At 45.2% G+C, this 12596-nt stretch overlaps 1 protein-coding gene across 9 annotated transcripts in view; it reads left to right on the top strand.

Annotated features, from left to right (window-relative positions):
- Positions 1-12596, top strand: part of TTC19 (tetratricopeptide repeat domain 19) — a 46694-nt gene that overhangs the window by 852 nt on the left and 33246 nt on the right. For 8 of the 9 annotated variants that reach the window (XM_068531643.1, XM_068531640.1, XM_068531648.1 and 5 more), the window contains 5 exons: positions 1367-1477; positions 1935-1973; positions 2782-2838; positions 3152-3213; positions 5384-5478. In XM_068531643.1, the coding sequence (XP_068387744.1) occupies positions 1367-1477; positions 1935-1973; positions 2782-2838; positions 3152-3213; positions 5384-5478 (364 nt within the window). The remainder of the gene's footprint in view (positions 1-1366; positions 1478-1934; positions 1974-2781; positions 2839-3151; positions 3214-5383; positions 5479-12596) is intronic. The other variant, XM_068531644.1, reaches the window with a different exon arrangement.

Below are 12596 nucleotides of genomic sequence, written 5' to 3'. Positions count from 1 at the left end.
ACTTGTGGTCCCTAACTACCACCTCCTGATATACTTAGAGTCCAGCAACAGATCCTTTTTGGATTTTGCCACCAAATCCAAAATATTTCTCAGATCTGCCCCCTTTTCTCTGTCTCTCCTGCTGTCACCTTGGCCACGCTGCTGCAGCCTCCTAACTCCGAGTCTCGTCTGCCCTATTGGCCCCCTGCCACCCAGTCTTCATGCAGCAGCCAGAGTGATTTTTTAAATGTAAATCGGATCGTATCACTTCCTTGCCCATAAACCTTGAATGACTTCCCACAGCATTTGTGATAGAACCCAAACTCCCTGCCGTGGCCTGTGAGACCCTACACGATCCACCCTGCGTTGCCTACCTATTTGGCAATCATCGTCAGGCTCGCCATCCTCCCTTCACATCTGTTTCCTTTCATTTTTGAGTTGTTTTTTTTTTTTTTAGAAGGAGTTAATTAGTTCTTTTTATTTTTATTTTATTTATTTATCTTTGGCTGCGTTGGGTCTTCGTTGCTGCACGTGGGCTTTCTCTAGTAGCGGCGAGCAGGGGCTACTCTTTGTTGCGGTGCGTGGGCTTCTCATTGCGGTGGCTTCTCTTGTTGCAGAGCATGGGCTCTAGGCACGCGGGCTTCAGTAGTTGTGGCTCGCGGGCTCTAGAGTACAGGCTCAGTAGTTGTGGCGCACGGGCTTAGTTGCTCCGTGGCATGTGGGATCTTCCTGGACCAGGGCTCGAACCCGTGTCCCCTGCATTGGCAGGTGGATTCTTAACCACTGCGCCACCAGGGAAGCCCTTGACTGGTTTTTGAAGAACCATTTTCTTCAGCCTGTAGGGCCTTTGCTCGTTCCCTACTCTCTGTTTGGGTCATTTTCCTCACAGTTCCTTGTTTGGTTGACTCTCTTCCTTCTTACCTCAGTTTAACTGTCACTTCCTTGGAAGGCTTCTCTGACTCCCATTCAGGGGGACCCCTTATTGTTCCTTTCTGTTGCTTTTCTTCCTAGCTTTTATCATTAGTTGTCATTAAGCTTACTTGTCCTACAGGGTCACTTCCAGCCTGCAGGAAGAGAGAAAGAGGATGTAGGGCCAGCAGCTTCCTTATAAGATTTGATAAAAAGTGCTTACATTCCTGCTGCCTGCATTTGTTGGCCAGAGTTTTGTCATGTGGCCAAACAGAGCTGCAGGGGAGGCTGAACTCCCTGTCACCATTGTAGACATAATGCCTGGTGCATAGTAGGGACAGTCAGTATGTGACGAATGAATGAATCACTTCCTTCTGTGTGTTGGGATATGTAGCTGTACCCACCTCCGTGTGGTAGCACAGGCATCTGCTTTCTTTATATTTCATTTTCTGTTATTTTCTTTGTTTTCTCTTTTCAGTTGTGCATCATGAAAGATGAGCCAGCAGAGGCAGAGCTAATTCTGCATGATGCTCTCCGTCTTGCCTATAAGAGTGATAACAAGAAGGCCATCACTTACACTTACGATTTGGTAACTCCGCTCACCAGTCTGAGCCGTTGATGATGAAGGGTGGATGCAGGAGAAGGGTGTTAGGCTCCTGACTCATGTTCCTGACCTGCAGCAGGCCCTGAAGCTCTTTGGTTTTTGTTTTTACTAAGTTTTCTTTTGGTTTCAATTTTTATTACTCTTGGGGTGTCACTTACAAGACGCCTCAATCCCAGACAGAAAAGAAATGAATATCACTAATATTTGTTTCTTCAGTGAAGAGTGGATCTAGATTTGGTTTGTCATCATCAAAGTCTGTGCGTGTATTTGTTCTCACACCATTGCTGTACTTTGCTATTGGCAGATCAGTGACATACTTTTCTCTCTGGACTATTTTTTTAGCTAGAGGGTGAAAGCAAAGGGGAGTCTTCAGCTTAAAGGTTTTGAAGTAAGTAGGAATACAATGCTCTAAACTGAAAAACAACTTGTAATTAATTTTCAGATGGCCAACTTAGCATTTATACGGGGTCAGCTTGAAAATGTAAGTAAATCACTTTGTAATGTCATGAATTTGTGAAGGGGTAGCCTGAAGGAACCTCTGTTAGTAAGGGTACAGGCTAAGCTGCTGTAACAAAGAGACCCCAAAATAGAGTGACTCAAATAAGAAGGAAGCATATTTCCCTTTAATGCATTAGTCCAGAGGTAGCTAAACCCTGAAGATGGGCAGGTACCTCTGCTCCATGAAGTGGCCCAGAAGCCCAGGTTCCTTCTAAGATGTGTCCTCATCTGCATAAGTGAGCTGGCTCACCTCCAGCCTGCAGGAGGGAAGAAGGAGGGGATGGAGGGCAAGCAGCTTCCTTATAAAATATGATTTAGAGACTGTTCACATTCGTTCTGCATGCATCTCTCGGCCACAGCTTCATCATATGACCACACCTAACTGCAAAGGAGGCTTGACCTGGTAGAAATTGAGGAGAGTCTAACTAAAAAGACGGAGAGGAGGGTGAATATTAGGGGATAGTTTCCAGTCTCTGCCACAGTGGGTTTGGAAGGGAAGTTAATTTCTGAAGTTGGTTTCTACTCATCACAGAATAGTTTTCAAGGTGCCCAGAGGATGTGCAGTCCTGGTATTTTAGTCTGTTTTCCCACCACAAGGTTACCTTTCTCTTTGTATATGTGAGTGTCTGTGTGTGTGTGTGTGTGTGTGTGTGTGTGTGTATGTATATGTATGTGTGTGTGTGTGTGTGTTGTGTTTTTCAAGGAATGGTACATCAGACTAGTACTTAGAATCCAGGGTCATCTGGATAGGGGACCCAAATAAAACAAAAATCTTTTCCTTATGCTTTTAGGCGGAAAAACTTTTTAAAGCAACAATGAGTCACCTGCTTGGAGGGGGCATGCAACAGGTAAGGGCGTGATGTAGGATTGCTCCCTAGCCGAAGCAGTTTTCAGAAGTCTTACTTCCTGTAAATTCCACCCAGCCCCCACGTGTGCTTTGGCCAAAGAGTTGGAATTCTTTTTCCCTAAGACTGGTATAAAAATTGCCAGTCTTTCATTCATGCAAAAGCATGGTACCTGAGGAATTCACAGTTGCCTGATTGCTCCAAAAGTCTAAAGACTATGGCTTTCAGGTCAAAGTCAGTCTAGAAGTTGATCTGAAATATTCCATGAGGAAATTTTACTTGTTATGAATTTCCTTCATTTTCCTTTTCCCAACAGGAAGACAATGCGATAATAGAAATCTCTCTAAAGCTGGCCACTATTTATGCTGCTCAGAATAGGTAAGTATAGTCAGAATCTAGGCGTGGAAGCAGCCAAGGAGTAGGGCTGTGGGCAAAACTTTGACCCTGGGATGTTGCATACTTTTCATTTACCTGCTAATCACCTGGGTCTCCAAAACTTAGGTGTCGCACTCATAGCGCTCCGTCCCTCATCTTTGAAATCTTGAGTCTTTTCTGGGTTTGCCCCTGCTGTTTCCATTAGCCTGCTGAGCGGGACATGCAGCCCTCATACCTTTGGCTGCACTGTGACAAATCTAGTCAAGTTTTCTGTTCCTACTTGAACTGGGAAGGGAAGTTGTACTTAGAACCTTAGTTTAGCTTTTCCTAGGAGAGGAGGGAGCACTGTAGAGGCTGCTGGGGATAATGTATTTTGCTGGTTTAAGGATCAGCAAACCAGGAAGTTAGGTATAAAGTTAAATGATGAGAGAGTTGCTATGGGAGTGTCTTAGTGGCTAGCTCAGCAGGCAGCTTTTAAAGCCCATAGAGATTATCTGGTAGCTAGGTTTTAGGAAGCAATACCTAGGAGTGGAGGAGAGACCTGCAGGTGGGACCAGAAAGCAGTGCTGAGTTAAAAGTGTTAGATGAGTCTAAGTTGTTACAAAGAAGGAAGAGTCTGCGGGTACACAGGAAAGGCTTTAGAGGACAATCCGGGTGTGTGCCATGGATGAGAGAGGCCTGGTACCTTCCTTCTCTAGGTGGGGTTCAAAGAAGAAACCCTAGGATGTAAGCAGAGAGCTCCTCTAGAGAGTTATATTTTGGGGTAAATTTAAGGAAAGACCTAAGTAAGCCTGGCTTTTCCTTTGCTTTATCGTTGCTGCAGAAGGTGGGTACCAGAAGTTTGGAGTGATCTCAAGCCTGGTGCTGTAGGAAGAGTGCCCACTGAGGCCGGGGGCCCTGGCGCTGGTCCCTGCTGCTCTAGTCAGCAGCTCCTTCATTCTCAGCGGGACCCAGTCCGTCTCCTGGCATTTGGTTGGGCACTAGATGGGCCAGGGCCTCTGAGGGGCTCTGACTTCGAGTCCTTAGAGGAGCTTTGCGGTTGGTCCATGCAGGGGAGCGTTTCAGCCTGGTCAGTCTCCCTGGACGGGTGACCAACAGGACTAGCTACGGGTGGGGTATGAACTCCCAGGGTAAGAAGCAGCCCAGAGTAGTAACAGTGGAGGGTAAGACACATCCGTAGTCTCTGAAGAGGTGAATGCTGTGTAGTACCCACTAGTAGTTCGCCTGGAAGTTACTCAAAAGTGTTTTTTCATTTTGATTTATTGAGAAGCGCATGAGACCAGGAAATGTGTGGCCGGGTCCTGAGGCTGAGGAAGGCTGATGCGAGTTGGGAGGGGTCGTTGGTACAAGACATTTTGCCGTGACTCAGGATGCCTTGTGGGCAGCCCCCCCCGTTCCATGCCCTGATCCGATAGGGTCCCTCCTGCCAAGGTTTGGTTCTTCTGAGAACAGTAGAACAGCGGGGTCATCTGGCAAAGCACGAGAGGAGAAGAGGTGAGCTTGGTAGTGCCACCTGTGGTGAGAAGCTAAGAGCCAAAATGGAAGAGCAGAAACCAGGGCTGAGCTTGTGGATGGAGTCAGAGTTTATGTCGTGTTTCTGTGCGTCTCTGTAGATACCAGCAGATGACCCTTGTTCTGTCCAGAGTCAGTCTCCCTGCTGCCTGGGTGCCCTCTCCAGTTGACTGAGGTCCTGAGAGTAGGGCTAAATGCCTTCTCGTGCCCTAGCTAGGAGTTCCATTTCTGTAAAGGAAACTTGCATCAGAGACCTGCAGCTTGGGAGGACTGTAGAGCTAACAGACCTCCAGAAACTGAGTGAGGTCAGCAGTTAGAACCCTTACTGCAGGGGCCCTCGCCTCCGTTGGTAGCACATCACTTTGAGCAGGGGTGAGGCTCTCACGCGTGGAGGAGCTGACCCCTCTGAACCGTGTTAGTGGGAGGTGAGGGGACGGCTGCTCATGTCGGTTATTGAAACTCTGTCTTAAGTTAACGTTAATTAGGTGACCAGAAAAAGCCCAAACTCTTGAGAAAGGGCAGATTGACACCTCTTAGAGACTTTAAACAAAATTCCCTCTTCCCGTCTTACACTTGATAATGTAAACCTGAGCTGGAAAAACGAGGACAGAAGAGCGCTTTGTGAAAGGTGTACAGCTGATTGATGCTCTTTGCTTTACAGGCAGGAATTGGCTCTTGCTGGTTATGAATTCTGCATTTCAACTCTAGAGGAAAAAATTGAAAGAGAAAAGGAATTATCAGAAGACACTTTGTCAGGTAGGGAAACCTGACTTTTTTGGACAGTTGCCTTTTTTGCCACAAAGGGCTTCACTCTTAGGCTGCGGTAAAGGAAACAGAAAGGTATCTGAATTGGGGGAGGGAAAGTTACTCATTTTGGAAGTTGTGGCTGTTTCTAAGGTCTCAGAGGGTTTGGAATTAGATACTTTCTTTTTTTTTTTTAATTTTCATATCAATATCAACCTGTTGCTTTCACTTATTTTTTTTTTTTTTAAGATTTATTTATTGATTGATTGATTGATTGCTATGTTGGGTCTTCCGTTTCTGTGCTAGGGCTTTCTGTAGTTGCGGCAAGCGGGGGCCACTCTTCATCGCGGTGCGCGGGCCTCTCACTATCGTGGCCTCTCTTGTTGCGGAGCACAGGCTCCAGACGCGCAGGCTCAGCAGTTGTGGCTCACGGGCCTAGTTGCTCCGCGGCATGTGGGATCTTCCCAGACCAGGGCGCGAACCCGTGTCCCCTGCATTAGCAGGCAGATTCTCAACCACTGCGCCACCAGGGAAGCCCGGAATTAGATACTTTCTTTAAATGACTTGACCACTGGTTGTTGTGGTTTTTTTTAACCCCGTGGTGACGTCTTCATAATATATCTGTTGATTTTTATTATATATCATCTCTGGAAAATTGGGGAGCAGAAAGGGAAGTTTTTTCTCTTGTCTCTCGGTTCAGCTACCAGTCACAACGCTAATTAAGTACCGTTGGTCCCCAGTGTCCACCAGATACGAGAGAGGAAGCGAAGCTCATGTTTTGCCTGTTTGTCCTCATTGCGGAGGGGAGAGCATGAAGAATCATGCTGGGAACAGAATGGGGTGGGCGGGACGCTCTCTGGCTCTCAGCCATTTGGGTTCCTTCCTCCCTCCCTCCCTTCCTTCCTTTGTATCGTTGATTTACAATGTTGTGTTAATTTCTGCTATACAGCAAAGTGACTCAGTTTTACACATATAGACATTCTTTTTTAATATTCTTTTCCATTATGGTTTATCCCAGGAGATTGGGTATAGTTTGCTGTGCTCTGCAATAGGACCTTGTTGTTTATCCATCTAAATGTAATAGTTTGCATCTACCAACCCCAAATTCCCAGTCCATCCCTCTCCCCAACCCCCTCTCCTTGGCAACCACGAGTCTGTTTCTATTTCACAGGTAAGTTTGTTTGTGTCAGATTTTAGATCCCACATATAAGTGATATCATATGGTATTTGTCTTTCTCTTTCTGACTGACTTCACTTAGTATGATAATCTCTAGGTCCATTCATGTTGCTGCAAATGGCATTATTTCATTCTTTTTTATGGCTGAGTAGTATTCCATTGTATACATGTACCACATCTCCTTTATCCATTCATCTGTCAATGGACATTTGGGTTGTTTCCATGTCTTGACTATTGCGAATAGTGCTATGAACAGAGGGGTGCGTGTGTCTTTTCGAATTATAATTTTGTCTGCATATATGCCCAGGAGTGGGATTGCTGGATCATACGGTAGCTCTATTTTTAGTTTTCTGAGGAACCTCCATACTGTTCTCCACAGTGGCTGCACCAACTTACATTCCCGCCAACAGTGTAGGAGGGTTCCCTTTTCCCACACCGTCTCCAGCATTTATTTGTAGACTTTTTAGTGATGGCCATTCTGACTGGTGTGAGGTGGTAGGTACCTCACTGTAGTTTTGATGTGCATTCCTCTAATGATGTTGAGCATCTTTTCATATGCATTCGGGTTTCTTAATGTGGGTTGACGTATTGGGAATTTTCAGATTTGACATTCATTCAGTAGCTCTGATTTCACACTTCCTCTTTGCCTAGAGCTAGCATGATGCTAGAGTTAGAGCGGCCAACTCTGTTGTTCCTAAAGCAGTACATATGGCCTCAAAGAGTTTTCTGTATGCACGGGTCTTCCAGCTCTCACTTGCACATAACTCAGTTTTCCTCCTTCATACGCCACCAAAGCCGCCCTTATTAAGGTCACCAGTTCTCAGTCCTTATCTTACCAGCTCTGCTTACTAGCAGCTCAACCTGGGTGATCACTGTCTCCTACTGGAAACCCTTCATTCGCTTGGCTCTGGGACACCTCACTGGTCCCTTGCCCTCCCCGAGTCACCTGTAAAGGTAGCGGGCCTCAGGGCTGTCTTTGGCCCACTTCTGTTTTCTCTCTGCCCTCACACACTAGGAGACAGCAGTTAGTCCCATACCTTTAAATGTCGGTTTTACATCTTCAGCCCCCGCCCGTACGTGAGCTGCAGACTGGTGGGTCAGATTGTCTACCTGACATCCTGATCTGAATGCCCAATGGTCGTCTCACACTTAACATGTTCGAAATGGGTCTCTCTCTTTTTTTTTTCCTGCATTGATTTAACTTTTTTTTGTTGACGTATAGTTGATGTCTAATGTTATATGTTACAGGTGTACAGTACAGTGATTCACAGTTTTTAAAGGTTATACTCCGTTTGTAGTTATTGTAAAATATTTGCTATATGTTCCCCATGTTGTACAGTTGTACAGTATATCCTTGTGGCTTATTTTGTACCGAATAGTTTGTACCTCTTACCCCCTACCCCTATAAGTGCCCCTCCCCGCCGAAATGGGTCACTTGATTTCTGCCCCTCACAAACTGGTTTCTCACAAGGCAGCCCGTTTTGTAAATGGCACCGCCATTCAGCCGGTGCTTTGGCCAAGAACCTAAGCATCATCTGTGATTTCTTCCTCATTCCCTACGTGTAATTCACCAGCAAGTTGCACTGAATCAGCCATCAAAATGCATCCACGTCACAGCCGTCTCACCCTACCGCTCTGGTCCAGGCCGTCATTGCTTCTTGCCTGGACTCCTGTAATCGTCTCCCCACAGGTTTCCCTGCTTCCCTTCATTCCCTCAGAGGATTTACTGTCCACCCCCACCTGCCTGTTTGACACCGTCCTTCCACCTTCACCACCCGGCTCTTCTCTCGCTGTTGTACGTTCCCAGCTCAGTGCTGCCGCAGGGCCTCGTACCTGCTCTAGTCTCCATGGCCAGTGGTCTTCATCCAGGCCTCTGCTCAGGCGGCCAGCCTGCCGGCCGGTCTTCCCACCTGCACGCCTTCTGAACCTCTGTCCTCCCCTGCTTCGTCACCCTGGGAAGCAGGTGTGTGTGTGTTGTGTGCTTGTATCGCTGCTAAAGTTCATTTTTGTTCAGGCGTTTTTAGTGTCTGTCTTCCCTATCAAAGAGGGAAAGAGCCTTCATCTGTTTTGTTCACTGCTAAATCCCTAGGACCTAGAGTAGTGCCTGCTACATAATTGAGGCTCAGTAATAATGGCTGAGTGAAAGGGCAAAAGGCCCAACAAACACTGACAAATGTCAGTGCAGTGGAAGTGCTTTGAAGAAATTCACAAAAGATGTAAAAACAGGTTCTAGCTGTCAAAGAAGTCATTTTTGAACTATCCACACCCTTGCTATGTTTCATTTATACATTGACTGTAGACAGTTGCTTAAGAGTATAAAGCAGTCTTTTCTGACTCCAAAAGCAATACGAGGGTGTTGAAGAAAATTTCAGACAGCATTAAGAAGAAAATAAAGATCACTCATAATTGTATTAAGAACTCCTGTTTATTTTTTGCTGTATGTCTTTCTAGGCTTGTTTTCCTCTAGCTATTTACATCTTAATAAGCAAATGAGGAGTCACACTGTACATGACTTCTTTGTAACCTGATTCTGTTTTTTAAATTGGGCCTCTTTTTTTTAATAAATTTATTTTATTTATTTATTTTTGGCTGCATTGGGTCTTCGTTGCTGCACACGGGCTTTCTCCAGTTGCGGCGAGCAGGGGCTACTCTTTGTTGTGGTGCACAGGACTCTCATTGCGGTGGCTTCTCTTGTTGCAGAGCACGGGCTCTAGGCGTGCGGGCTCAGCAGTTGTGGCACGTAGGCTCAGTAGGTGTGGCTCGCGGGCTCTAGAGCGCAGGCTCGGTAGTTGTGGCGCACGGGCTTACTTGCTCCGCGGCATGTGGGATCTTCCTGCACCAGGGCTTGAACCCATGTCCCCTGCATTGGCAGGCAGATTCTTAACCACTGCGCCACCAGGGAATCCCTGTAACCTGATTTTTTAAAAATTTAGTAGCATATGGTGAAAGCACTTCCTTTTCCTAGGTGAAGGGAGTCTTGTCAGAGCAAACTAATTTCTATTATAAACATGGTTTTTACCTTTTACTAGTTATACAGTAAAGAAAACATGTTACATTGTTTTGGGTTTTTTTTCCGGCCAGGCCACACAGCTTGTGGGATCTCAGTTCCCCCAGCAGGGGACTGAACCTGGGCCATGGCAGTGAAAGGGCTGAGTCCTAACCACTGGACTGCCAGGGAATTCCCATGTGCTACATTGTTCTTAATTTAATTTTTTTTCTAAAGAAATATAGTCCCTCTCAGTTTTTAAAAAAATAAATTTATTTATTTTTTTATCTATATTTATTTACTTTTGGCTGTGTTGGTTCTTCATTGCTGTGTGCGGGCTTTCTCTAGTTGCGGTGAGTGGGGGCTACTCTTCGCTGCGGTGCATGGGCTCTCATTGCAGTGGCTTCTCTTGTTGCGGAGCACAGGCTCTAGGCACACGGGCTTCAGTAGTTGTGGCTCACGGGCTCTAGGCACACGGGCTTCAGTAGTTGTGGCTCACGGGCTCTAGAGCGCAGGCTCGCTAGTTGTGGCGCACGGGCTTAGTTGCTCCGCGGCAGATGGGATCTTCCCGGACCAGGCCTTGAACCCGTGTCCCCTGCATTGGCAGGTGGGTTCTTAACCACTGCACCACTGGGGAAGTCCCTGGTAACTGCTTTCTTAAAGATAATAATCTATCATCATTATGTGCTTATAATATATTAATTAGTATATACTTGGGTCTCTTTTAAGGTTTTCCATTCTGACTTATCATCTGATGACTCATAACAGTACATGTTGCCTGAATGAGGTGATATCGTTTGAGTTACACGGTGATACTGGTCTCACACATACTTCTTTTGCAAAATTTTTTCCCATTTGGTTTTCACTCAATTTCCACATGAATTTTAGGTATTTTTCATGTGAATTTTAGATCTTTTTGTTCACTCCCCAAAGTGCTTTGAGAATGAATTGTTAGATATGTGTTATGTTTATAAATTAGTTTGGGGAGGTTGCCATCTGAATTTAGTTAGCATTTGACTACAAATAGCAAAAAGTTTCAACAAAATTAAGTTTAGCAGTGAGGACACTATTAGGTCATGTGACTGGCAGTCCAGTGAAAGGGGGCAGTGCTTTATGGCTCACTGAAGTCCTGAGGCATATGGTCTCCCCATCCTCACTGACACTCTCAGTGTGCTGGCTTTCTCTTCACGCTTTCCTTGTGGTTGAAAAGTGACTGTCAGATCCCAGGAATCTCATCCAGAAATGACAGCGTCCACTTTGCATGTTTCTCTTAGAATCAAGGTAATTTTTCCTAGAAGCCCCCCCCCCCTAGATTTATGCTTACTTCTTGCTGGCCAGATTGGGTTATATGGCATTTCTAACCCCATCCTTGCCAAGAGAAGTGGCATTAGCATGATTGGCTAAAACTGATCAGGACCCATTCCTAACAGAAGTTCGGAACCCCGTCCACTTGAATCATGTGAGGAAGGTGGCTGAGACCGACGGCAGCTCTGCTCTCATCACGCCGTCTTCCCATTCGGGGGCGTGGTCTGCTTCTGCTTACAGATCTTTTCAGGTAGATCTGACAGCTGTTTTGTTACGTTTGATTCTAAATGGACACCTTACTAAACTTATTTGCTTTTGAGTTGATATTCACACTATTTCCAGGTATATAATTAAAGATTTGGGAGGTCATGATAATTGTCTTTTTTCAGATAGTTATACTTCTGTGTCCCTACTCCCTGCCCTTATTAAATTTAGTTCATTGGCCATAACCTCAGAACATTAAGTAACAGTGGTGCTGGACAACTTTGTCTTGTATCTGATTTGGTGCGAGACCGTGTGAGAAGATGTATTATTATGTGTGGAGCAAGTCAGGCTTGCCGGTAACTGGTTAATTGTTTGGTATGCTGCTGGGTAATAGTTAATGCTCATATTTTATTTAGACTTTCACATTTATTTTGTTTTGTGAGATCCATAGTGTATTTCTTGAGCTTCTCATCACAGGATTGTATTAATGTGATAAAATGAATTGGCATGCTTTCTGTGTTTTCTGCAATAGGTGTGGGGTATTACATGGAGTGATCTAGTCCTTGGAAGCTGTAGGATCTATGAAAGCCCATGGCTCAGATCTCCTTTAGAGCTGATTCGCTGGCAGCTTTTTTTCTTCTTTCTTCGGTTACTTACACATTTAAGTTTCTTCCATTTTCTTGAGTTGATTTCAGTACCTAGGACAGTGCCAAGAGCACAGCTTAAATAAATACCTGTTGAATAAGTGAATGCATGGGTGAAAGAATTTTGGAGACCTGTATTTTCCTGGAAGAAACTTACTTAGGAATTATATTTGTAAAGCATAACTTAACAATATTCTGTCATGTATTCAGGATCATATTCCTTTCCCAGTTTTTAACTTTGCGGATTTATTTCCTTTTTTTAAGAGAGTTTTCCCACTGATTCCTTCCTCCTCTCCTTGAGATGAGAGTTTCATTCATTTTCATAGTTTCAGTAAAACACTTCTGGAGAGTTGAAGTATTTCTGGTGGCATATTTGGTTTCATGAGTGCCTGAAGTCTGGCGCCTGGTTGGAATTCCGGCTTTTCCACTTGGAAGGGCAGTGGGACTAGACAAGTTACTCATCCCTCCTCAGTCTCCTCATCCGTACAGTAAAGAAACAGCACAACGTGCCACAGCGTTGTTATGGGGACTGCATGCTCTAGGACTGAGACCGGGGCTCACTGAGGACCCTGAAGAACGCTGCTGGAATGCGGTGCATCTGCTAACCTGGTTTATCAAGTGGTTTAGCGCCTCTGTGTTTACCGCTCTTAATTATGAGGGGCCTTCCTGACTCTTTTATTCATAGTTTCTCCTGGTTTTTGTCGATTTTGTTGACCTTGTCAAAGAGCCACCTTTTGGTTTCATTTTCTCTAATTTTTTTGTTGTTTTCGACCTCCCTTATTTCCACTCTAATCTTTTATATCTCTCCTGCTTG

The sequence above is a fragment of the Eschrichtius robustus genome, chromosome 20 (assembly GCF_028021215.1).
Source record: "Eschrichtius robustus isolate mEscRob2 chromosome 20, mEscRob2.pri, whole genome shotgun sequence".
Taxonomy (NCBI): Eukaryota; Metazoa; Chordata; class Mammalia; order Artiodactyla; family Eschrichtiidae; genus Eschrichtius; species Eschrichtius robustus.
Note: the sequence above shows the minus strand (reverse complement) of the source record. Positions and strands in the feature narration are given on the sequence as shown.